The sequence below is a fragment of the Dermacentor albipictus genome, chromosome 1 (assembly GCF_038994185.2).
Source record: "Dermacentor albipictus isolate Rhodes 1998 colony chromosome 1, USDA_Dalb.pri_finalv2, whole genome shotgun sequence".
In the NCBI taxonomy this organism is placed as follows: Eukaryota; Metazoa; Arthropoda; class Arachnida; order Ixodida; family Ixodidae; genus Dermacentor; species Dermacentor albipictus.
In genome coordinates this window covers 347,512,032-347,538,376 of record NC_091821.1, presented here as the reverse complement: position 1 = coordinate 347,538,376, position 26,345 = coordinate 347,512,032, and the positions used below count along the sequence as shown (strand labels likewise).

The following is a 26,345-nucleotide window of genomic DNA, read 5'->3' as shown; positions in this document are numbered from 1 at the left end:
CGGTGACCTCCAGGCAAAGGGAGGTGCGGCGCCGGGCTGTCTGGCACACGCTGACACGTCCAAACTTGCGGCTCGCCGAGGCTTCTCCCGCACGTTGCCTGACGGCTCAGCATCTTGACTTGTGAAGGGAGAATTAGGGCGCTCGCAGGATAGATTCTGCATCTTGCAGATTCGGAATCCAGGCTTGTGGTAATGGCACAACAGTGCGGAGGAGTAGCCTACTGTTCACAAGACGAAGCCTGTCATTGAGAACAAAGACGAGCTTCATGCGAAAGAGGACAAAATGATTGCCTTTGATTTGTTGCCTTCAGCCTTTGCTGAACCAAACGTGTAGACAGCGCTGATGTGAACAGCCGTCCTAAGTTACAACCTGCTTCTTTCACAAGGCAAAACAAGCGCCTGTGTTATGTAGCTCGTACCTCTACGACAAGTTGTCGAAGGCGCGAACCTATAGCTGCAACGAGTATTCAAAGTCAGCGGTAGCTCCGTTTCGTTCACAAGCAGAACTCACAAACGCAAAGGGAACTCACATGCCCAACGTCCCCAAATTTACGCCAAAATCTCCCTACTGCGCAGTTTGACATGAAGCCTTTTCAGATTCAACAAGCTTGCATGCCGGAAAATCGTATTTTATTGTTGGAAGCAGTCTTTGATGCACTGTTTGGACAAGATGAGAGATCTATATTATATACGCAAATCAGTAGTGGAAACAAGTTTTATGGCGCCAGGCAGTTACGAGCTTGTTATCGGAATATTTCTAAAGTGTCATGGTTCCCTGTTACAACACGCTAACTCAAAACATTACTGCTCATTTTAACATCGCGCTCGAAGCCTCGGAAACGGAAATAAAGATTAGGCTTAATTTACCTGCTAGCAGAATCAGTGAAAACGGCGCACAGCGGAGTTCAAGTGTATATAAACACCAATCTAGAGCACTGCTTATGTGGAGCATTAGTTCCGTTGTGTACAGCTGCGGTTGCTAGATTATGTGAAGGGGACGTTGTAATGGAGCTGCTTAGCAAAGCATTGACTTGGGATTGCTCATCGTGTATGTGCATACGATGCACATACGTGCATCCACATAGGTCCTTTCGATAAAGAAAAGCATAAAACACATCTGTTGTAAACATGATAGACGATAAGGCGGTCGTTAACAATGGCAAGCAGAGAATGATTGATGACGACATCCGCTTGTAGCAAGGGGGAGTGACGTCAATACCTATATAAAAGATAAAATGCGAGTTTGTGGCAGCACCACTTACACAGGACACGACGTCACTACATTACACATACACGCATATATAAAAAAGGCCCACCTATTAAGACATTGAATTAGTGTTATGACAGTGCTATGGGAATGTTACGTAGCACGGGTGAGTGAGAGCGCTTGTGGGAGCCAGTTAGTACGCCCGACGACAAAAGTTTACGGAACATGGAATCTCCGCAAACGTTCGATTCTCGAGCAGCCAATAGCAGTAGCCAGTAAAACTGTATGCGACAATGTAGTTAGCATATCCTAATCGAGGCCCGAAGCTCGAATACTAGACTGCGTTCTGAGGTTGCGGAGATATTCAGCTTTTTCTCAGTTCTCGTGCCCTGTAATATTATGTCGCCGGGTGTACCTATACGCCAAGGGCAAAACTACTAAACGGGCAAATTTATAGCGTTTTATTAAACGCTTCCTAAATGTTTCGTTTTACATAGATTCAAACAGATGCGTTGGATCTGAATTTTTTTAAATATTCATGCTAGGTATGATTCGAAACTTCTTTTATGCTAACATGCCTGTCTTTTATTATATATGCATATATATCCATTTATACCGTTCCCTCGCAGACGGGGCTCTAGTTCGCAACTATGGTGTTACTCTACATATTTTCAACAGCCAGTGTCAGGCACAAGTATTCGGAATATGAAGCCCGTCAGCATGCCTTAGATTCTATATACCTCGCGCAGGCCGACGCTGCTGCGGCGATTCAGGAAGCGAACACCGCGCGCGCTGTAAAAAAAAAATAAGTATAAAATAAAAGCGAGTAAATAAGAGGCTCACGCAAAGGCAGAGACATATGGGCGGCCCGTGTTTCTGATTTACAAGGTGCTTACGGCCAGGGGTCGCTGGCGGAAGCGAGCCGGAGCGCCATTCGCACCCCCGCCGCTGTGTGGATGGGCAGGCGGCCTCTTCACTGCATTGCCTCCGCCGCCTAGAGCCTGGACGCTAACGAACCGTAAAACGCGCCTCCCCGCGCACGCCAACCCCCTCTCCCCGCCACTTTTTCTCTCCCGTGCGTCGTAAAGCGAAAGCGCGCGTTGGCAGACCCAGTCACAAGTGGAAGAGCAGCGGCGGCATCTACGAAAGAGATGGCCACGCAAAAACCAAGGGGTTGTGCCTATTTCTCTCGCCCCCGACTTTATTTGATGCGTGTGCCTGTTTGCGTGCGCGCTTGCATGTGTGTGTTGTGCGTCCTCCCCTCCTCCATCGCCCTTGCGAACAGCGTCCCCTTCGTCGGTATCTCGCTCGAGAGGCCAGAAAAAGACAGCGCTCGTAAACAATTCACTTGGGCCTTCGTCGCCGTTTCTGCCTGGATTTGGGTCTCGTCTTTGTTCTTTCTGAGGTTGCTCGTAAGGCTTCTCTCATTCGCGCCTCACACGCTCTCACTTGCGGTCCAGACGACAACTGTAAGGACAGCCGAGACAAGCTTCCAGAGCGTGGAGGACGAAACAGCCGAAAAGACAGCCAGTCGGACGGACGCGTCTTTGTTTAATGATGTTCAACAGGTTCGCGCAGCGGAGCGTTCCGGCGCATGGGAATCCACGTGCGTAGACTCCTGTTTCACCTCCGTGCTAATCTTTTTGTTTGTTTGTTTGTTTGTTTGTTTGTGCTGCTTCAGTTTCAACAAAGAAACAAAACGTTGTTATGCGCATAGGATGTCAGTAAGCTGTGACTACGTTGAAGACGTAGCATATCCAGGATCAATAACGTCAAGTTCGCAAAAGCTCTCGCGGACGTTCCGTCATCGTGTGAATCGCAGAAAAGGCCAAGCTGCCTGAAATGGGAAACGAATGCGCTTCTGAAGCACGACAATTGTGTCAACTGCTCCTGCTTTTGCAGTCTGTACGTGAACTTGACGAGAAGAAAACTTTGAATGCAAAGGCTGACAATAATCTTGCTTTTGCACAGTTTCTTCCCCGCAACCTATATACTTTCTCAAGGACGACAGGGACAGTGTCGTGTCATGGAGAGGCTTACCCGTCTTTCTTTGCCTCTTCAACAGACGAGTTCAACAGAGGAGTTCTATAGCGATGTTCTTGGAGATGCGAATAAAAGCTAGGTACTGTTTGTGGGCATCAAGGCAAAAGCTGACAGCAGAGATTATTATTGTTATTGGCGAAATGGAGAAAATGAATAATAAATAAGCAGTTAAAATTTCTGTCAACGCTTCCTTGCGTATAGGGATAAAGAAAGAAAAAGTAAAACATGGAGGTGAACCCATGCCTTCTGAACCATACAGCTTGTTATGTCGCATAAAATACCACCTGGCGCTCTTTATGTGCGTGTGCGTGCGTGCGTGTGTGTGTGTGTGTGTGTGTGTGTGTGTGTGTGTGTGCGTGTGTGTGCGTGTGTGTGTGTGTGCGCGCGTGTGTGTGTGTGTGTGTGTGTGTGTGTGTGTGTGTGTGTGTGTGTGTGTGTGTGCGCGTGTGTGTGTGTGTGTGTTGCACAAAAAACGTATATGAACAAATATTTACAAGTAAGGCGAACAGCACAGGAGTCACGGCAGCCAAGATGGTGAGGAGGAACATCTACCTCTTCTTCGTCGATACCAGCCTAATGCGACAGGCTCCTTCTGTCTCACAGCATTACCCCCCGGGCGAAAATACTCGCACCATCCATGTAGGCTAGAGTACAGGATGAACGGAAGGGTCATACAGTTTTAGCCGAGCAACGTGAACTACATCAGTCTGGACGGGAGCAGATGGTAACATTGGCTTTGCTGGTGCAATCTCATACGTCACGTCGGTAACCTGGCGCCGAACGTGATAAGGACCTTTGTAGCGGGGTAGAAGCTTCGCTGATAGACCAACTCGTCAAGTTGGCGACCAGAGAAGCACTAAGGGTCCTGGAGCGTAATGTACATCCTTAAGACGGCAATCATAACGCAACTTCTGTGATGCCTGCAAATCTTAAGGCGGTCACACGCGATATGACGCACAGCGTTCGCCCGTACGATGACATCTTGCGCGGGCTCCAATGGTTGTTGCGGGGTGGATGGGAGTAATGTATCCATGGGGAGCGTCGGTTCACGACCAAAAAGAAGATAAAACGGTGAACAACCTGTAGAATTGTGGCGTGACGTGTTATAAGCGAATGTAACAAAGGGTAATGTAACATCCCAGTCGCGGTGGTCGGCGCCTACATACATGGAAAGCACGTCGGTTATGGTGCAATTCAGTCATTCGATCACACCGTTTGTCTGAGGATAATAAGCGCTGGTGACCTTGTGTTTTAGTGGAGGAGGTCATCGATGATACGGGATTAGAAGTAAGGACTACGATCGGTCGATCGGTGAGCAGCCGACGAGGAGCTCCGTGATGCAGAATCACATCGCGAAGGAAGTTGGCAATATCGGTAGCACAGCTGATTGGAAGAGCGCATGTAATATATAGCGTAGCGCGTGGCATAGTCTGTCGCGACAGTGACCCATTTGTTCCCTGATGCTGGTGTAAGGAAAGGTCGGATCAGATCGAGGCCGACGCGACTACTGGGACGTCGGTAGGCTGAAGAAGGACGGCCGGCTGGAAGCGTCGGTGGCCTCCTGCGTCGTTGACACAGTTCGCAGCTGCCAACGTACTTTTACACGGAACTATAAATCCGAGGCCAAAAGAAACGACACCGTACGCCGTTTCTCGCCTGCTGATGGGCTGCTGTGGTTTCGTCGTGAAGCTGCTGGAGGACAGTAGAACGCATGTGGGAGGACACCACCAGCAAGTGCTCAGGGCCTTCGGGGTATGCATAGTGTGGCAGTATAAAGTTCTACTATGTAAGGTAAACATCAGGCGCGACTCGTAAGAGGCCCCTGAGCTGAGACGGCTGATGATGAAACGTAATGCCGAATCACGCCGCTGTTCATCGCCGACAAGAAGAAAGACCGAGATAGAAAGAACACAGACATCGGTGTGAGAATTGGTGTTGTCGGGTGGATCAACGGGATATCAGGACCGGCAGTCCACGTTCTGCTGTAATTGGCCAGACTTGCGCACGACGGAAAACGAATATTCTTGTAACCGCAAAGCCTAGCGTCCAAAACTGCCTGTAGGATCTTTCAGTGAAGAAGGCCAGCAGAACGCATGGTTGGCAGTCATACCGTGAATGGACGGCAAAAGAGGTACGGCCGACATTTGGAAATGGCTCAAACAAAGGCAAAACATTCACGCTCAGTAATTGAGTAATTGCGTTCCGGCGCAGAGAGCAGGTGGCTAGACTACTCTATGACGCAGACACGACCACGTTGGTGCTGGGCAAGGATGGCTACGATTCCGTATCCACTAGCGTCCGTCCGAACTTCCGTAGGAGCAGAAGGGTCGAAGTGCGCCAATAGAGAAGTCGTGAGAAGGCGGATAAGCGCAGAAAAAGTAGGAGATTTTCCACGGTCACATAAGATAGCCTTGTCTTTCTTTGAAAGTTCCATGAGTGGATAGGCACTGCCAGCGAAATTTTTCACAAACCGACGGAAGTAAGAACATAAGCCAGTGTAGGAGCGAACGTTTTTGCTAAAGGAAGGTACGAGGAAATGCTTCACGGCGCGCATTTTTTCAGGGTCAGGTCGGTTTCCTGCATCGTTAACAAGGTGACCGAGCACTGTTATTTCACGACGATCAAAATGCCACTTGGATGAGTTGAGTTGAAGACCGGTACTACGGAACACTTGGAGAATGGCCGACAGGTGCTGAATATGGCTGGAAAATGTCGCTGAAAAAACAATAATGTCATCCAGGTAACATAAGCAGGTCGACCATCAGAAGCCTCGAACGAGCGAATCCATCATGCGCTCAAATGTGGCTTGCGCATCGCATAGACTGAAGGGCATAACCTTAAACTGGTATAACCCGTCAGGTGTCACAAATGCAGTCTTCTCGCGGTCTATAGGATCTACGGCAACCTGCCAATAGCCACACCGTAGATCGATGGATGAAAAATAACTCGCGCCGTGGAGGCAGTAGAGGGCGCCATCTATGCGAGGCAACGCATATACGTCCTTCTCAGTGATCTTGTTCAGGTGTCTGTAATCAACACAGAAACGCTAGGTGCCGTCTTTTTTCTTGATGAGCACAACTGGAGATGCTCATGAGCTAGTCGAAAGTTATATAATGTATTTTTCTGCCATCTTGTGGACTTCTTTATGTATTATCGCCCCTTCAGTAGCAGAAACGCGATACGGACGACGGTGAATAGGATTTGTGTCACCGGTGTCGATTCGATGCATGACAGCCGTTGTCTGGCCAAGCGAGCGGTTGTCGAAGTCAACAACATCCCGATTCCTCGCTAACACACGGCAAAGTTCCAGCGTGTGCAGGTGCAAGATCCGCGGCTATAATTTTGTCGAATTCGCTGGTGGGCAAGTTAATGGATCCTGCTGCGCACGTGTTAGCGACTTCAGGTGTTAGCGTGGAGATATGGCAGTCGTTTAGGGATGACAACGTTAGAAGCGCCGTTCCGGAAGGTAGAACATTGGCGGATAAGCCGAAGTTTAGCACCGGCAGATAGGCTTCATTGCTGACAATTTCGAGAACCGTGTGTGGTAGGGTCACATTTTGTACCGAGACCACGTCAATAATAGGGGTTGCAACGTAATGCCCGTCAGCGCCAGAAGGAGAGGGCGTCAAAAGTACATAATTAGTGGATCGGGGCGGCAATCGCACGAACTATAAGAGTACACAACTGCGTAGGCCTAGCAGCAAGATTCTCGGGGACAGAAAGAAGTTCAAGTTGAAGAACACCGGCGCCACAGTCGATGAGCGCTGAATGTGTGGACAAAGGGTCATTGCCAAAGTTCACGTCGTATAGGGACTGCTCAAGCACAAGAAACAAAACACTTCTCCGATGGCCGGATATAGTGCCACCGGCAGTACATGTTCCAACAACGGCAGGTGCGCTTCCATCGGTGACTCTCACAGCACGTTGGACGGCAAGTGTCAGGACTTTCTTCAGCTTCTGACGAAGACTAGCACTCATCACCGAGGTCTGCGCATCGGTGTAAATAATTAAGGGCTGTAATAACACCGTCGACTTGGACTTCGAACAAACTAGAACGGGTAGAGACAGTCAGACGAGGATCTAGAAACCGGGTCAAGAATGCAGCGTCACCTCCGGGGCACTGCACTCGTTAGTTTTCCGGTGCGTAGCGTCCAGGGTTGGCAGGCGACGGAATACGGTGGACTTGCGATGAAGGGAACGGGCGGGCTTGCGGCGAGCGAGATCGGCGGTCGCGCGGTGATGGTGACCTGCTACGTAAACACGTTGGTGCTAGTGTCTACATCGGACGTGTCAGTCGGTAGAGAGCGCGACGGTGTTCTACGGGAGTAACCTTCAGGACGAGGGTTCTGGGGGCTCCAGCCAGTCGGCGACGTCCGACGGCTCCAGCCGTGCCGCGCAGTATGCCCAACTCGAGAGCACGCGTAACATATTGGGCGATCATCCGGCGTCCTCCACACAGCGGGATTGCGGTATCGCGGGTGAAATGACTGGTCCCTCGGTGTGATTGGTGGAACTGATGGTGTTACTGGTGTGACTGGTGAAACGCGCACGGTGCAGACAGAGGAGAGTCCCAAATTAGCGACCTCCTGTAGAGCCATGGCTTGAATCAAGGAAGCCATAGGCTGGTTGGCAGTCGAGACATCGGGCGCGAGAGGGGCTGGTGACATTGCCTCTATTTTAAGACGAACGATATGTGTCAGTGTCCGAAGTAGGCGATGGTAAAGTCAGTGGCGGGTCTTCGCATGATGGCGGTGCGACAGTATTAGGGAGCCTGGTGAATTGGTGGGTGATATGGTGGGATTTTGATTGTTCGAATCGCCGACACTCTTCTACAATGGCATCCGCGGTAGCACAGTTCGCGAATACTAACAGGTTGAATGCGTCGTCGGCAATAGTTTTGAGTATGTGCCCGATCTTGTCCGTTTCGGACATGTTACCGTCAACTTCGCGACAAAGCGCTAGAATATCATGAATATACGAAATGTATGATTCAGTGGATGACTGCGCGCGAAGGCCACGTTCTTTTTTAGCTGCTAGCTGACGACCAAAGGGCTTGCCGAACAAGTCATTCAGTATTTCTTTGCATAGATCCCAGCTGGTGAGATCGTGCTCAAGCGTGTCGTAACGGGTGCGTGCGGTTCCCTTAAGATAAAATACCACATTTGCCAGCATAATCGCATCGTCCCACCTATTCTGCTTGATGACACGTTCATACCATGAAATCTAATCCTCATCGTCCACGTCATCCGCGATGGCAGGTATGCTGAGATGCATTAGGTATATTTCCTATCATCGAGGTGCCGCGAAAAACAAAAGTGGTAATTGAGAATTCGGTGACGCGCACGAGATTCGCAGCGTTATTTTATATTATCTCAACACTTGTTACTGCTGGGATACGAAGGGTTAACCAAGTTGCACCTGGTTTGGTACCCTGCACTAGAGGAGGGCGAAGGCAGAAAAAGGAAAGCAAAGGCAAACCAGGTGGCATGCGCGCACATGCATATTATCATTGACTTTTTTTTCCATGGAATACATTGGTCTCGTTTTTCAGAAACGAGTAGCTTGACATTATGTTAGAGATCACTGAATAGCTCAGGAATCGGAAAAAAGTCTGAACTGTCGTCGCCTGTGCTGAAACAACTGTCTCTGCTTCTTCTGCACGAGAGGTACGCGGACAGGGAACACATTTATACTGATGGTTCCACAAACATCGAGTGTTCGTCCGGTGCTGTGGTTGTCCCAGCAAAAGCTATTACCATCAGCTTTAGGACTGACCACCCAACAACATCGACATCTGCTGAACTAGCTGCTCTTCGCGCTGCACGTCGTGTCGTCAATCGGGAGCCACCTCGACAACGGTCAATCTTCAGCGATTCAAAGGCAGCCCTACAATCTGTACTATCAGCTCTGCATCGCGGGCCATTCGAACAGCTCGTATTCGATATTAGATGCCTACTCCATACATCACAGGAGAAAGGACACCACGTGACGTTTCAGTGGCTGCCAAGTCACTGCGGCGTCAGTGGAAATGAAGACGCCGATAATGCCGCTCGGGCAGCTCTTGAAGACGCACAAAAAGAGGCCATACCGCTGTCACGATCCGACGCAGCTAGCAGACTTCGAGTGCTTGCACGGGAGATCACGCTATCTCTATGGTGCACACCAAACAGCCAGACCACCCAGAGCAACCGTCAATACCACCTGCCCTCTTTGATGCATCTCTATACGCCAACTGGACTCCGTCGAAGAGAGGCGACTCTGCTTTATCGCTTATGGCTAGGGGTGGCTTTCACTAAATCTTACTCCTTCCGCATTGGAATGGCCGACAACGCTCTCTGTAATGCCTGTCTTTGCGAGGAGACGCTGGAACATGTTCTGTGCGACTGTCCTGAATATAATGTTCAGCGACAGTCCCTGGCATCTGTTCTAGCGCGCCTTGACAGTAGACTATTGTCCCTCGACACGATTTTCACATGCCGCCGACAGAAGACATCGCAGGTGAAGGCGACAAAGGGACTACTTTGGTTTTTGAAAGAGACGGGATTGGACAAGCGGCTGTGAGAGTGATGTCGCGTACCATGCCAGATTGATGGACTCCAACGGACGATGTGTGTGTGCTGTGCTATGTGCTCTTTCTCCCTCTCCCCCTTCCCCATCTTTAATCTCCCCATCCCTCTCCCATGTGTAGGGTAGCAAACCGGTTAAGCTAAACTGGTTAACCTCCCTACCTTTCCTTCTCCACTTTTTCCTTCCTTCCTTCCTTCCTTCCATCACTGAATAGCTCGTGTGCTAGTTGGAACAGCCACTGGACTAGAAAATGTTGCCCTGGAAGACTAGCGTGGGTCGTAAAACCTTTCTCTCATACAGGATGATGTTCCGTCTTGTTTTCGTCTTCCTTAAAGACTTTGTAGGTATTGCGTACCATAGCAACGACCTGATAATGAGGCACGCCGTAGTGTGGAACTCCGGAAATTTCGACAACCTGGGGTTCTTTAACGTGCACCTAAATCTAAGTACACGGGTGTTTTCGCATTTCGCCCCCATCGAAATGCGGCCGCCGTGGCCGGGATTCGATCCCGCGGCCTCGTGCTCAGCAGCCCAACACCATAGCCACTCAGCAACCACGGCGGGTAGCAGGTCTTCTTCTCTCTTGACTTAAAGAAAACAAATTCCCCGTGTATTTTGTTTTGTCGGAAAGGATAATGAATGGGAATTACTAGCGTATTAAGTTTCCTGCACTTGAGATTTATTATTTTTTTTCAGAACACAGAACATCTCACAACGCATTCATTCTATACTTCAAGCCGGCATAGGAATGACGAAGAATATAAAGAGAGGTAGAATAAAATTGGGGTCGATGACATCGATGTGAGCCAAACTGCAATCGATTAAGTAGTTATGCACATGTCTAACTTGAACGTTTCCACGTTACTTGGTGCGAATGCAGCAATCAATAACGCAAACTGAGCGAAACGCCGTACAATAACCCTCATACACGGGAAACTATCACAAAACCAAGGCATTTCGAACTTTATAATCTAAGTACTCTTAATGAGCGGTACGTTTAACTGTAGCCACTAATTAACGCAAAAAATTTAGTTACGACTGCATTTCGAGGGCATCCTCTTTGTCCAAAATAAAATTGATAAAAGGGACTTAGGTGTCTGGGAAACGACTGGCATCTTCCTGGCTCTCAAACATCGCGCTTAGACGAGCCTCTTGAGGGCTCTGCAAAGGGCAGACCTCTCCTAAAGTGGCTTTTTTACGAGGCCCCCTACCGCCCTAACTGCCAATTGTGGTGTCCCATAAGCGCTAAAAAGTACGGTCTCTTGAGCTGTTTTAAGCCGCCGTTCGTAACTTGCCAGTGCGTTACTTTTCTTCCCGCTTCGGAAAGAACTGCCCGCGTTGAGTGTCTTAGAGAAAAAAAGCACCAAAGCTTCAGGGACACTTCTGTGCTTAGAACTTGTACATTTAAAGAAACGAAAAAAGGAGAGGGGATAGCAAGACTACTGAAGATTGTTTCTCGGTAGGTTAGAGAAAACGCAAGCTTCTGTAGGCGTCATTGTCCATGCATGAGCACATTTTGTAACGTTTGAAGAAGGTTACACATGTGGTGCTTGGAAGCGCTATCTCGGGTATATATAACCACGACATAGTGGTTGCAAATCATTCCCTAATAGAACCAAATGGTTGAATAAAACGAACGTCGATTATCGCGTCTTTAGTACTTAACTATGTGCATGCATGTGTGTATTTGGTGAAGTTATCATGGCAGTATCTGTAATGTTCCGTCAACAAAAAAATACTATACTGATGCTGAAGAGAAAGGAAGGAAGTTCGAGGTCAACTGTAGTGATGCAAAACTTTACGTAAACCAACTATCGATAATATCGATAATTGTTTCAAATATGGATAGTACTACGAATTTCATGACCACAGTTAAGTATTGGCAGTACTGTCAATAGTTTTGACATTTTTGGCCAGTGGTATTTCAAGAACTTTTGCGATAACGTACCCCCAGTTACACTCCATAAAGCTTCTTGCTGGGCTAGTTAGTTCATTATGCTTAGAAAAGGGTTACAGCGCAAAAACATGGACATGCGTCACGGATAAACTTCCAACTGAAAGTAGCGCAGTTGAAAGTGTGCGCTTTCTCATTTTTCTACCCCATGTGGTCCCTTGCCTCTTTTTTTCTATTTTTGCGCAGTGCCCACGTGACGTCACTGCACTAACTCTTTAAAACTAACATGCCGAGGATGACGAGGCCGCCTTTGATGAAGATAGGTCCTCCTATCGAAACGTTGGCCAGCTTTTCTGAGGCACCTTATCACTGTTTAAAACCTTTACAAGACAGCGTGCTATTCCATCTGTCAGCCCCTTTCTTGATTTTGGTTTTCCCTAAACAGTAACACTCAGTTAATGCAAATGACAGCGATGAAATGTCGATAAGTTTAAGTTGCAGTGCTTATGTGTGGACTTCTTGTGACGTTACATTATCGATAGTACATGATCGATAGTACCATCGACGGTGCGATAATGACTCAGCTATCGATAGTACTATTGACAATCAGGAGAGGGTGCCACAACCCTCACCTGATTTCTACGGTAATATGGTTGCGCGTATAGAAATTTTCAATGCGAATCCAGTGCCTCTTCTTGTTCTGTTTGACAATCTAACGCGCCTGGAAATAACAATCAGAACACAATACTGCCACGCGTACCATCCTTTCCTTTTTTTTCTTGCTGTAACGGCTTTCAGCGAATGATCGTTGTTGCCAGGTCATCGATCTCCTTCACATAAGACACGCTTTCTGTGCCGGAAACATCGGCAACGTTGTCGCAGATTTCGTAGCAAAACAGGAGTGTGTAACCAGATTACATGCACCACATGAACAGTATTGTAAATATCAAATTTATGGAAGGACTATCCACTGCTCTATAATCTACAGTGACGTATGCATCGATACGGGACCGGCGGTGCATTTCTCGACATTGTCAAATCCCACCATATCGTCGAATATCGCCATCTTGTCAGCTCCGATTGGCCCACTGGGAAGCTACGGCCTCTCTGATTGGCTAAAAACGCCATCATGGCGCAATTTGACAGCGACTAGAATAGCATCCCGGCTTGAGCCGCAAGTTCTGCATTCGCCTAACGCCGGTTGTTCTCGCTCGACCCTACTGATTTTGTCATTTGCTTACTTTCTGGGTGAAATTGGGCTTTCATTCTTCATTCGTTCCATTTGCTAGTGTCCTTGCTTTTTCATCGTCACCGCGCATCACAAGCGGAATTCAGCGGTTCGCATTCTATACAAAGTTCATGATAAGCGGTGCAATAAAGAATAGTGCCGGCGATTGACACCTCAAAAACGCTTTACGCTATAGCGTTCAAGTACACTCCCAATGTTTCACAGGCCTCATCGACGTAGACTGGGGATCATCTGTGATTTCCTTGCCTATGATGACTACATTTAAAGTTGCTTTGTAATCATTTTTATTCTTTTTTGCTCTATTTCGCTTCACTGCTACACCTATTTTTGCTCCATCTCACCGTCAATTGACGCTTCTCCATACAGAAAAGAAAAGAAAAAAATCCGATGACACTTAAGCACTTCTTACGAGTTGTGAATCCCAAGGCATTACAGTTCAATTGAAAGCCGCTGAGCGCTTTTCGGAGTTATGAACTCTTCGCGGGCAAGCGAGCGCATTGAGGTGCTTGGCGCGTTTTGATTTGGCCTTACCGAGGCGCAGTTAGAACGCAGTAGAAAGATTTCGCGGACAAGGAACACGCGCATAACACATGCTTCCGAGAGCGAGAGCGATGGTGACGTGGCGTCGCGGCGATTCCTTCTCCCCTCACGCAATCCGTAGCGCGCTAGCACTGCGGCAGATGTCCCCTTTCGCCCGCTCTGCTTTGTCGAGGCGCGTTCGTGACGTGGCGTCGCACCCAATCGTTTCGCTGCTCCAATCGACAGACGCCGGCTTTTTCGCTCACCGAGCCATTTGACGGTTTCGCATCAAATTTAATTTTTAATGTAGGAGCTGCACCACAGTAGAGTACAGCCATTTAACGTTAACGGGCAGTACCCAAAATTCCAACACAAAGCGCTGCTACCGCGGACACCACGCGTGCATCTTAGCTGCAAAGGATTAATGCGCCGGTTTTCTTACACGGAGGAACTCTGTTCGAATCCTATAGTAGCGTGAACACGTCGTTCTTCTTTTTTTCATTTGCTCAAGTGTCTTCCGCGAAACCATCGTGACCACAACGTAACCCTCAGTCAGAGTTTACACGTGGCAGTCCTAGAATTGTATCCAATTAAATGTAAAGACACATGCAGTGCTTAATAAAAAAGAAATAGAGGTAACCCTGTAACCAGCCTAGATGCTCTGTAAACAATTTTAAACACAAAAAAAAATGTTTCTGAACCGAATTCACTCTGCCTCGTACCTTAATCGTGAATCGCTGAACAGAGTAGACATGACGGAGAACACGATAGAGTTATTTGTTCATTTGTTCTTGCTTGCTTCGCGTTTCAGTCTGCTTTGTTTTCTGGCTTACGAAGGAAAGGTTTTCTAAGTTATCCTACATGCATGTCGCACACTGTGTAAATCTCTGGCGACCTAATTTAAATACTTAAGACACGAGGCCGCTCCGTTCAAGAGAGAGAAGAAAGGTATATTATACTGAGAGTTATACGCTGTGCGCCGGTAGCGTGCTCATTCAAGACACAATCGCTCATTAAATTACATGTCTCCTCACCGTCGCATTTGAAAAGTTACGGCCGTAATCCCTTCCTACCGACGAGTAAGCCCTTTTTCTGTGCCATCGTGTCACCTTGTCTGTGGGGCTCAAGCGAGTGCCGTGCAAGACACTCGACCGCGCCAACCGCGTCTTTCATTCCCTAACGACGCACTTCCTCTGCTTCGCTTACTCGGCACATCGCCGCCAGCAACATCAAAATAAAACGGGCCAGTCAAATAAAGACCGTTAAGGAGATTCTCCGGCATCCGAACTGGTGCACCCGCGCGCGCCACTGTTTCAAGCGGGGCGCGCTTCCTGCTCCGGCTCTGGCGCGAAGTCTGGTTCCGGCCGACTAGGTCCGTAGCGGCTGGCAGAGCAAGAACGTGGGGCCCTCAAAAGCTCATTTGTAAAATCACCTCGCGGCGACTTGCAGGGGATCTCGCAGAGATTTGCTTGTTTCATCGTTTTTTTTTCATTTTCTTCTATTATTTCACTTTCTTTCCTTTGTCTGTCTGTCTGTCTGCCTGCCTGTCTCCTTTCTTTCTTTCTTTCTTTCTTTCTTTCTTTCTTTCTTTCTTTCTTTCTTTCTTTCTTTCTTTCTTTCTTTCTTTCTTTCTTTCTTTCTTTCGTTTTGTCTTCTGCAAGGCACCCTTTCTGGCAACCATCCTTTCTTGTCCTCTAGCTGTTTCTCTTGTTTCTCCTTCTTTCGTACGCTCGTCTGCATGAGTACAGCGCCGACAATAAGAGACACGCACTCCGATGTGATGAACTTGTGCCTGGGTTGCTTAATGTTACAGGAACTCCGGGAGTTGCGGGATTCTGAGCTAACCCGGGTGTGTTTCGCAGTGTAGGTTATGAGCTGATGCGAAATCAGCGCGCCAATGCAAAACACACACATCGAAGGAGGCGGCCACATTTCAGAAATATCCTTTCCGGCACAAAACCCAAGTGTTTAAGCAGTGAAGCTCGTAAATCTGTGCGTGCAAGCCTTTGTTATTTAGTGAAACAAACAAAGAAAAAAAACAATTAGGGTGTTTGACCTGTTCGCGCCCGGCTATTTTATTATCTCAAATACACTATCCAAGAAAGGAAAAAGAAAAAAGAAAAAAAGACAACAAACACTACCTACACGCACTAAGGCAAATCGCAATGACACAATCACGCGGGCCGAAGCGCAGGCAGTACAGTCTAGTTTCTGGGATAGTCACCGCATCATGATAGGTAGGATACCGACACATTTTTGCAAATGTATGTAGCTTGCAAACTTCCGCTCAGTCCACTACCGGGAAGAACAATGCGGCCCTGACACTCAGATGAAGTCCATCGATACTCATCAATACAGCAATGTGACATATTCACAGATAAGCTTGCAAAATAATTACAAGCATCTCATAATTACTCGTCCTTTTTCTGCTCTTTAGCATTTCTCGTCAGCATATTCTTCATTTTCTCACAAGAGAAAGAGAGAGAGGGGGGTGGGAGGGGAATACAGGAAGGCAGGGATGTTAACCAGTGAATAGTCTGGTTGGCTACCCTACACAGGGGGATGGGAGAAGGGGAAGAGAAAGAAGGGAGAGAGAAGGTGTAGAAAGTGTACGGACAGCACTTCAGTTAAAGTCGCTCGAGCAAATCAGAAGTTCTGAGAAAACACAAAAGTGCCTTCACTGTCTTCTGAGCCGATGATCGGTCGGGACGGTGCTCTAATATGGTCTGTTCTCTCAGAGGACAATCATCTAGTTTCCTCAATGTGTTGGACAAAGGTTGTCGTTGTGCTTGAAATTGAGGACAATGACGCAATAAGTGGTCAATGTTCTCCTCGCATCCGCAAACATCACATGCAGGAGTATCAGTCATTCCAATTAGTGCTGAGTAGGCATTCGTGAAGGCAACTCCAAGCCATAACCGACACAGAAGAGACGCTTCACGACGTTACAGACCGGCTGGAGGTCTGAGTTGAAGTGACGGGTTTAGTCTGTGCAGTCTTGTGCGCCTTGTATGTACAGTATTCTACTCTGCTAAGGAGATCGTGCGTGCTAGATTGCCAAGTCGCCTCGCCGCGTCGGTCCTTGAGAGAGGAATGGGGACGCAGCGGTCTTCTTGGTTTGACGTCCGAGCTGCCTTATCGGCGTCATCATTTCCAATAATACCACAGTGACCTGGTATCCACTGAAAAGAGATATCATGGCGTTTTTCTCTTAAGTGATGGACAAGTTCCGCGATTTCGCACGTGAGCTGATGGTCAGTTCTATGTCGGAGAAACGACTGCACACATTGCAAGGCCGGCCTTGAATCGCAGAAGACTGCCCATTTTCTAGGACTGTCAGCATTTATCACTTGAAGCGCGGCGCGAAGAGCCGCAAGCTCTGCAGCTGTAGACGTAGTGACATGGGAAGTCTTGAACCGCTTAGTTATTCTCATTGCTGGTATAAGTACAGTGCCACCGGAACTGGTTGATGTAGTTAATCCATCAGTGTAGACGTGTGTGCAGTCGCTGTATTTCTCGTACAAGAGAAGTAAAGTTAGCTGCCTGAGCGCTGATAATGGCAAGTCCGACTTTTTCTGAAGTCCTGGGATTGTAAGGTTCACTTGAGTACGGCGCATACACCATGGAGGAATGGAAGGCCTTGCCGCAGGTGTGTAACCTGACCTGAAAGAGGCACGGTGCGCGAAGGCAGTCGCACTGAATGTCACGTGGGGCCTGTCTACTGGGAGACTTGCTAGGTGGTGGGTAGGGGTCCGGGCGAAGTGTCTTATGTGCACGCGCATTGTTTCAATGCTAATGTGCGTTCTAATAGTGAAATCTTGAGCGACTGCAATAACTTCAGTCGTTGACGCACTCCGCGGTAGACCGAGACATATCTTGAGGACTTGGGCTTGGATGCTTTGGATTATATTCAGGTCAGTTCTGCAGGTGTTGGACATGACCGGTAGGCTCTACCGCAGGAATCCAATAAAGAGGACCCTGTACAGTTGCAGCATAGAGTGTATTGGCACTCCCCAGGTCTTCCCTGCAAGGTACTTAAACATATGGCAAATTCCTGTCAGGCGTTCTTTCACATAATTCACATAAGAAGTCCAGGAAAGATTTTTGTTAATGACCACCCCCCAAAATCTGTGACTCGTGCTGTACGAGATCATGTGTCTGTCGACGGATATCACGTATGGAGACATTGATTTCCTGGTAAGTGCCACCACTGTGAACTTCTCGTATGATATATTAAGTACTTGTTCTCGAAGGTAGGATGATGTTAAAGTGGCTGACTTCTGAAGCCGCGCGCGAAGCTGCAGTCGCGTCACAGCCGACGTCCAAATGCAAATGTCGTCGGCTTAGATGGAGAGCCTAACGGCGCCTGGCAGGATGTCGGCGAGTCCAATGAGTGTTAGACTGAAGAGTGTTGGGCTGAGTACTCCGCCCTGAGGCACCCCACGGTTACTGTAATGCTGGGAGGTCGGGCAATCCTCGGTAAGTACGAAAAAAAGATATCTTATGTAGATAGCTGCTTATCCAGAAAGAGACTTTGCCGCCAAGTCCTACTGCCTCTAACGCGTTGAAAATCGCTTCGTGCGTTACGTTATCGTACGCTCCTTTAACAGCTAGAAACAGGGCAGCAGATAATCTTTTGCAGGACTTCTGGTGCTCGACGTACGTCACCAAGTCGATAACGTTGTCTATGGAAGAACGGCCACGCCTGAAACCGGCCACTGCATCGGGATATACCTGGTAATGTTCGAGGTACCATTCGTGCTAGAACCATCCTCTCCATTAGTTTTCCAATGCAACTGTCGATCGCAATTGGTCGGTATGATGCAATGTCTACAGGTGACTTGCCAGGCTTAAGCAGTGGTATTAGGCGAATGGTCTTCTAATCCTGGGTAACCGTACCTGTCTGCCAGGAGCTGTTGAACAAGAGCAGGAGCACTTTCCGAGCCTCGAGCTCGTCCATGGAGAAAGGACTATCCATGCGGGGGTCGCGTGAAATCGGTGAGTGGTGGAGCATCGATGTTCCAGCGGAACTAGTTTTTCCAGCAATCCTCCTGCAGAAAGCTTCCGCTACGTCAATCTCGCTGCATTGTTGGTGAAGGGCCAAAGACTTAAAAGGGTGGCGCTGCTGAGGGGTTCCATAGAGACCACGAACAGTTCTCCATATGTGAGACAAACGTTTTCGTGGATCCGAAGATTCGCAGAATGACTTCCATCTTTGCGATGCAAGTTTGTCCATGCGACGCTGAATTTTCTTTTGAGTTCTTCTGGCCAACCTAAAGTCATGTACAGACTTCGTGCGCCTGTATCTTCGCTCTGCACGACGACGACGACGAAGCTTCTCTAGCTCAATGTCGTATTCAGTGCGTGTATACGTTCTCCGAAGCGAATGTTTCGCAGCCTCTAGGGCCCCTTTTATGATGTCCTCTACTCTAGAGGACAAGTCATCATGACAGCCGTCTTCGACAATTGACTTGAACATTGGCCAGTCGATACATTGTGTGACGCCGGCTAACCTGGAGTCCGTCAACCCTTCAATCCTAAGATAAGTGGGTAGGTGGTCACTTCCCCGCGTTTCAATATCCGGAAACCACCTGACCTTTCTAGTAAAGGAGCTTGAAACAAAGGTCAGGTCCAGGCAGCTACAGTAGGCAGTTCCACGTAGAAAGGTGGGACTGCCATTATTTAACAAGCACAGTTCTTGTTCGGAGGCAAATGACACTAATCCTTTGCCTCTCGAGTTTGTCTTAGAACTTCCCCAGAGATGGTGGTGGGCATTAAAATCTCCAGTAATCACCACAGGCTGCAGAGTCGCTGTCGTGATTCGCCGTAATCTCTCGCAGTCCAACCGACTTCAGGGCGATATGTAGGCTCCAATTGTTGTGAAAGTGAGCTTGCTTTTCTTCTTGTCAGACATACGTATTGGTTTTCTTGGTCAGGTGACACTGTATGATGGACATACGTAACTATTTTTTCCGGTTACTTGGGAGCGCTTATTCGCGCGCCGTCATGGGCACGTCTGCGCAGCAAACGCTTCCTCAGTACCTAAAACATCGGCGGTTCGTTATCGGACACGTCCATGTAGCACAAAGATTGCCCTTTGTTGCTTTGTAGAATGAAATATTTCGCACCAAAGTTGCGTCGCACCATGCTTGCGTCGATAACATTTAGTCGTTGTTCTGCGCTCCGCAGCCGTCACTTGAACGTGCGAAACATTGTTCATTACCGCAAGTGCATTGGCGTCACGATCTGCTAGCTGAACAATGCTCAGCTTTTTTTCTTCTTGAAATGACCGAAAGGGGGCGGGGTGTTTAGTCCTCTATAACCGTATCCACTACTCTCTTTTTTCGGCCATGGCGGTGGCATTTCGATGGGGGCGAAATGCGAAAACACCCATGTACTTAGATTTAGGTGCGCTTTAAAGAACCCCAGGTAGTCGAAATTTCCGGAGTCCCCCACTACGGCGTGCCTCATAATCAGAAAGTGATTTTGACACGTAAAACTCTATAATTTATTTTTTTTACTCTCTTTTTTCAAGTATAGTAGTTTATTATTAGGTAAAGACGACGACATGGTCAGGTGTGCCACCGTGGTGTCATGCCTTACAATTCCGAGACACTCTGGTCTTGACTCGGCTTACCTCACAGCGCGATCCGTAAGCTGAACAGACTTCATGCGAGAGGTAACTTGTCTCATCCATTTCTTGACATAGAAGTACGCCTAGACCATCTTGCAGCTTGAGTCCGCTAATCAATTTCTTCTTCTTTGCATTTTTCTATGTGTGCCTGGAAAATAAGTTAGGGCTCATGGTGTTAACAAAGCTATATTTACTTGTACTTACGGAGCAGGCATTTTGTGAGAAGGCTATGAGGGTTGTTGAAAAAGAATTTCATTCCCGTTCCCCTTGAGGCCCACTCACGGGGCTCAAGCAGGCTGTGGCCCTTTTGAATGAGTGTTGCCTGAAAAGGAGGTTGTCTTGGCAGTATCAAAAGCGTGGGAAGACACGCTTAGTGTTTTCTTTTCCGTCGATCTTCGTTTACTTTGCATTGTCTCTGTACGCCACGTTTAGCAATAACATGTGCTACATCTTCTGTTAAGACGTCTGTTAAACATCAACATCAACAGACATTTTAAACATCTGTAAAGACATCTTCGTCTCTAGATGGTAAATATCATTTTCGTGCGTCAAGTTCTGGTGATACTGTCGACTTTTTCCGTACTGATAACCCAAGTCTTTGTGATGTTATCAATCTAGACGTAGAATGTTTGTTATATTCACTCCCACATGACCAGTTGATAAAGTCTGTAAAGGAGCGCACACCTGAACACAATGCTGAGGCTGCTTTTATAGACAGTTGTTTAGTAATAGTTGACGCCTTTCCTAGAGCTCCTCAGCTCTAAAGGTTGGTTCTAGAGGGGCTCCGATATTAGGTGACATATATTTTCGTGTTGTAAACTGGTTGGTAGAGCGTGAAGTACTCGACCTTGTGGTTAATATTTTTTGCTATGTGGAATAATTGGTTTTGCTTACGAGGTAATCCGCGCCTTTTTTACCATGTTAACCTAATGGAGATATTCAAAGGAGGTGCTCTCGGTTTATAAATTTCATGTGTGAATTGCGCAAAGAAAATTCTTCACAGTTTCTGGATTTGCGTTTATTTCTTCAACCTGGAAATCTGGGCTTGTCCTTGGCTCATATAGACTAAAAAATAACTTTAAGTCATTCGTCCAGTCATTACAAGATTGTAAGGAACGCTATTGCTCTAAATTCTCTAGATTCCTCCATCACGAAGTCTTGCGCCCCCAGAGCTTACGATAGTTTTCAGGGCCAGTTTGGTCGCCTCAATAACGCAGGTTATCCTGCTCTTCGGCTGGAACTGCCGTAAGAAATGCTTATCAGAAAATAAAATCCCGTCTTTAAAGGGAGACTGACGTAATTGTCGAAAAGAAAAACCGCAGAAAGTTGCAACTATGTACATTGTTCACGGGCTATCTCATCGCTTCAAGAAAATTGCCCAAAGCCTTAACGTGGGCGTTGTTTCTTCTTCCAACCTAAATCTTAGAAAGGTTTGCGCCGCGATTGAGAGGAAGGAAGTTAGGATAACTAATGCTATTCGCTCTGTAAAGCATCGAAACCTTATTGTCGTTTGTGCCGCCGGCGTCGTTTGCTAGATCCCACTATCTTGCGGAAAGGCCTAAATTGGGCCCACTAACTGAGCGAATGGGCGTCTGCGTCAGCACAACAATACCGTAGAGGAAACGCCTGCCTTCCATTTCTCGTCTGCCCTCTGCCTTCCACATTCTCACGTTCGGAAGCATTTATTGTAGCAAGCTATTCGATCAAATAAAGGTCACCCTCAAGCACAGAGACAAAAAAGCTCGCGAAATTGTACAAGCCTTTCACGTACAAGAGGTACATGATGACTGGGTATCAGAACCGTCTATTTGTTACATTGTGAGACTCAAATGTTTGGTGATCGCTCTCAGGTCACTTGACGACGTGCGCATGAAAATGGCGTCTTCCTTTTGTCCTCTGTTCTTAATGAAGTTCAGTTGTTAAACAGCTCTCGTCCTGCGTGCTTCTCCTTTCGTGTTGCCGTCATCTTTCGTGCCGATTCAACGAATGCATGTATTCCCACTCTACCAGCTTTCTACGGCACTATTCTGCTACCTGATGTTTTCGTTCTCATAACATCTAAACTAAATTCGCGCTCCAGACTGATTTGTTCTCGGCTCATATTTCGCAACAGATGCATGATTTTCGCTTGACGCCGTTCTGAAAAGCACTTTGGCATTTTTCACTCATCGCAGTCACTCGAAGAACGGTAAACCTCATCATTGTGGATGCAATGTGCTGCAGGGCATTAACTCCTTCGTTCTTTGTCGGCAAATTAATTACCACACGAAGCAGGAAAAAAAGAAAGGTGGTCTGTTTGATTTCTTAACCAAACTAGGTGACTGCGGGAGTTAAAAAATTATGAGGTTTTGCGTGCCAAAACCACTTTCTGATTATGAGGCACGCCGTCGTGTGGGACTCCGGAAATTTCGACCACCTGGGGTTCTTTAACGTGCACCTAAATCTAAGTACACCGGTGTTCTCGCATTTCGCCCCCATCGAAATGCGGCCGCCGTGGCCGGGATTCGATCCCGCGACCTCGTGCTCAGCAGCCCAACACCACAGCCACACTGCGGAAGTTGAGGCTGATGAGCGAAGCAGGAAGAATGAAAATGAAGGCAATGCAGCGTGGAAGGAGCACGGGCTTGGTGGTAGTCCCAGTGTACACTATGTAGCACGGTCGCAGCGCTTCGTGCCGGTTTCGAAGGTCTTCCATCCAATGCTTACTCTGGTGGTGTTGCCCAACTCGGTTAGTTGGCTTCGTTGCCATCAATGCAGCGCTTCCTCACGCTCCCAGCGTGTTGCCGCGAAACGTCGCAAAAGCAGGTGCCTCTCTGCAGCTTGGAAAACAGAAATCTACAATAAAATGCTAAATTTATCTGGTACCCATGGGATAAGGGCCTCTCGCCAAGGGTGGGTTCAAGAGTCGAAACAAATGCATAGGACTGTTATGACGCGGCAAACGTAAAGGAGTGTTTCACTCGTCCTGAGACGCAAGATTTCGCGTGCAAGAGGAAGCGACGGTGCTTTCATGATTACCTCCGTAATAAACCTGTAATTTCTCGCAATTGCACAAACATTTCTTTGTCGTTTGAAATTTTAGCGAGGAATTCGACGCATGCGAAGTAGTTATTTCGAAGGCAGGAACCGAACCTCGCCGCAGCTGCATCGCCGAGTCCGCGGCCGGCAATCGTCCCGAGGACAAGTCCCGCAAGCTTCGAAGAGGCTCAGCAACGACCCCTCCACTCTCACCCCCACCCTTCTCTCTCCCTTTCCCGCGTCGAAGCCATCGCCAGCGGCGGCGGCGCTCCGCGCGCGCGCATGCCCAGAGAAGCCCGCGGGCTCGCCCCCTTCCCTCCTGAACCATCCCCGCGATCTCGCATCCACGAGGGCCCGCGACGTTGTCAACACAAAGGCTCCTGGGAAGTTAGGCGGCGCACGCGTGCTGCTGCTGCTGCGGCGCCGGAAGAGGCGTTCAGCCCGCACACAGACACGCGGTCTCTCGCCTCTGCTCCTCGGCCGCGTCTCAGCTGTGCCGTTCTCCTCCGCTCTTCACGCCTCGTTCTGTTTCTCCAGCTTCGCCCAGCTGCTGCTACTGCTCCTGTTACTGTTCCGGGATGGGCATGCGATATCGGCGCGCTGTGCGGGCCGCGGTCATGGACCAGCGTTGCCTCTCCGCTCTCGTGAGAAGCGCCGTGCCACGTGATTGCCGGCTGTGACTCGTTCTCGCGCACTCTCGTATCTCGGCCTTTGGTGAGCTCGTTCTCACCCCCACGCACTTCTGCTTTACAGCCAAGCAGTGTGGATTTGTGTTTGCCGTGTGTGTGCTCAAAGAACGTAAGACAACTTTAGAGAAGAGAGAGAACAGATGTTTGGAGGCATGACTTTGACGCCTCCGGCATCGTGGACGGCCTCGCTGGGGCTCTGGTGGTGCCTGTGGTGGCACGCGCGATGCCTGGTCAGTGTGGGAGTGGTCAACGCGGCGTGGACTTCTGGAGGTGAGTTTTTCCTCAGTCGGTGCATTGCGTTTGTATTTTAGTTTGCGAAGGTCAATTAATTAAGAACTGTTTCATGCTAGGCAACTCGTAAAATGACGCCACGCTGAGGCTTTGGCATCACGGTCGCATGTGGACTGAAATTTAATCATGTTTTTTTCTACGTGGACAGTTTCTTCACCCATTAACTTGATCCTCAGGAAATCAGCAACATTTTACTGGAAAAGGCAAGCTTATGGGCTCAAAACGCATATCTTGCGTTAGCGGAATCGTGACCAATCATTCCTGGTGGGTGGCAAAATACACAAAGAACGAAAGAAATAAAGCTGGGTCTGCTGGATTTCGTACTATAGCAGTGATATTAGTAAACAAATTATATATGTTGTACTAGCACGTGACTCAATATCAGCATATAGTTCATGCTTGCGCTGATATTCGCAATCGCGACCCTATGCCGTCAACGACGAGCAGTCTCCGAATGTGCTCGGTACGCCATATAAATGCTGCTTATGACGGTAATGTGAAAACACATTAACGCAAGGAAAGAAGGAAACAGCTGGCGCAGCGTTTTGAGTAAATATAAAAACTAATTCGCTATATATGACAAGGCAGACATGCGAAAAATAGGTGCATCAGTCATAACACCGGCCTACATCTTTGGGCCACGTCCTCGTGGTGCCTTTCTACCACAGGTGTGATCATTAAGGCATCCTCAAAACACCGAACCGATGAACACCAGGGCGCCCCGGCACGATTTGTCGACGATGCCGTAAGTCAAGAGCTGTCCGATCAGACTGTTCACGTAAGGGAAGACCAAGCTAAGTCTTGGTACAGCTTGAAAAAGCGTGCTGCATTTGCGTTCAAGTAAGGCGTCTTCTCCGTACGGTGGAACAATGCACGTTTCTGTGGCGTATGGTTCCAATATAATTAAGCATCATGATCTAAGGGTCTCCTGATTACTATGCCAACGATTGATGTGAATTATCAGAATAAAGCGGGGTGTCTCTAGCAATTAGCGTCACTTTCTTTTAATATGGGTGTGAAAAATACTTGCTGAATTACTCAAGCCAACTGTCGCTTCGTGTAAGCTTTGAAGCTGTAACCATCTTCCTGCGAGCGAAGTATCGTTGTGATTCAAGGTTAGGTTACGTATAAATTTCCCGAGCTCACGCCTATTATTTTTGATGTGAAGCATTATTAAGGGTGTAGGTCTGAAAAATTCTTTCCGTCTGTACGTGGGAAAGAAAAAAGAAATCTGGGTTGACCTCAGAAAAAGTGCACTACCGGGCTGACTGTGGCCCGTTATTGAATTCTTCGCCAGTACAGGAGGAGAATGCTCAGTTGAAGCTAATTGTATGCGCCCTCGACGACGACCGGCGTGTGTAGCGTAATAACGATTCGTTTTCCGCGCAAACATTATGCACATCGCTGTAATACAGTCTGCGCGTCAGTCTGACACCCTTTACGGATGACTACGTGCCTTCTAAAAGACAACGAGGACTCGTCGATCACGTATACGTGTACGTGAAAACACCAAAATACGTGTCATACTTGAGCGCCCATAGACCCGTGCGCAGTACACTGCCATCATCATACACGTACAAGAGGAACCACGAGGAAGAAGTACCAGACGCATACACGAGCGAAAGAGAACACTTTGCACGTATGGAATGCGGAAGGCAAAATACGAGTCTACGTGAACGTGTACATATATATATATATATATATATATATATATATATATATATATATATATATATATATATATATATATATATATATATATATATATATATATATATATATATATATATATATATATATATATATATATATATATACACGTTGTCTGTAATTCTATACACATACGCAAGCATTCTTCTCATAACTCGTGTAGAAACAGCAGCAGAAGCAAGGCGACGCCGAATATGACACTACGAATATATTGGATAATTCTCGTTCGGGAACGTTCAGCTAGCGTTTTTTTCTTTCTTTTCTTATTTCGTCTCGTTTTCTTTTTCTTTCTCGCTATTCGCAGGTAACAAGAGTGCCATGCATCACTTTGGCCGAGTCTTTGCGAAAGAAAACAGCTACTTCGCTTCGCTTTACAGCACTTCCAAAGGTGAGTAGCGTGGCGTGGATGTTTTATCTGTTCATTTATCCTTAGTGTCTGTTTTCAAGGAGATGTTGGCACCTGTAGGCAGCGCTGGCTACTTTTTTTTATCTCGTGATAATTGTGCGCGAAACACTACAAATAA

The 26,345-nt window shown here is 47.8% G+C and overlaps 1 protein-coding gene across 8 annotated transcripts in view; it reads left to right on the top strand.

The window, feature by feature from the left end:
• The window catches only part of LOC135920448 (lachesin-like), a 243,778-nt gene that overhangs the window by 115,973 nt on the left and 101,460 nt on the right, over positions 1-26,345 (top strand). For 4 of the 8 annotated variants that reach the window (XM_065454734.1, XM_065454811.1, XM_065454889.1 and 1 more), the window contains exons 1-2: positions 23,486-24,090; positions 26,126-26,209. In XM_065454734.1, the coding sequence (XP_065310806.1) occupies positions 23,961-24,090; positions 26,126-26,209 (214 nt within the window). In that variant the 5' untranslated portion in view covers positions 23,486-23,960. Of the gene's footprint in view, positions 1-23,485; positions 24,091-24,808; positions 24,857-26,125; positions 26,210-26,345 lie in introns of those variants that run through there. The other 4 variants (XM_065454917.1, XM_065454965.1, XM_065455042.1 and 1 more) reach the window with 2 other exon arrangements.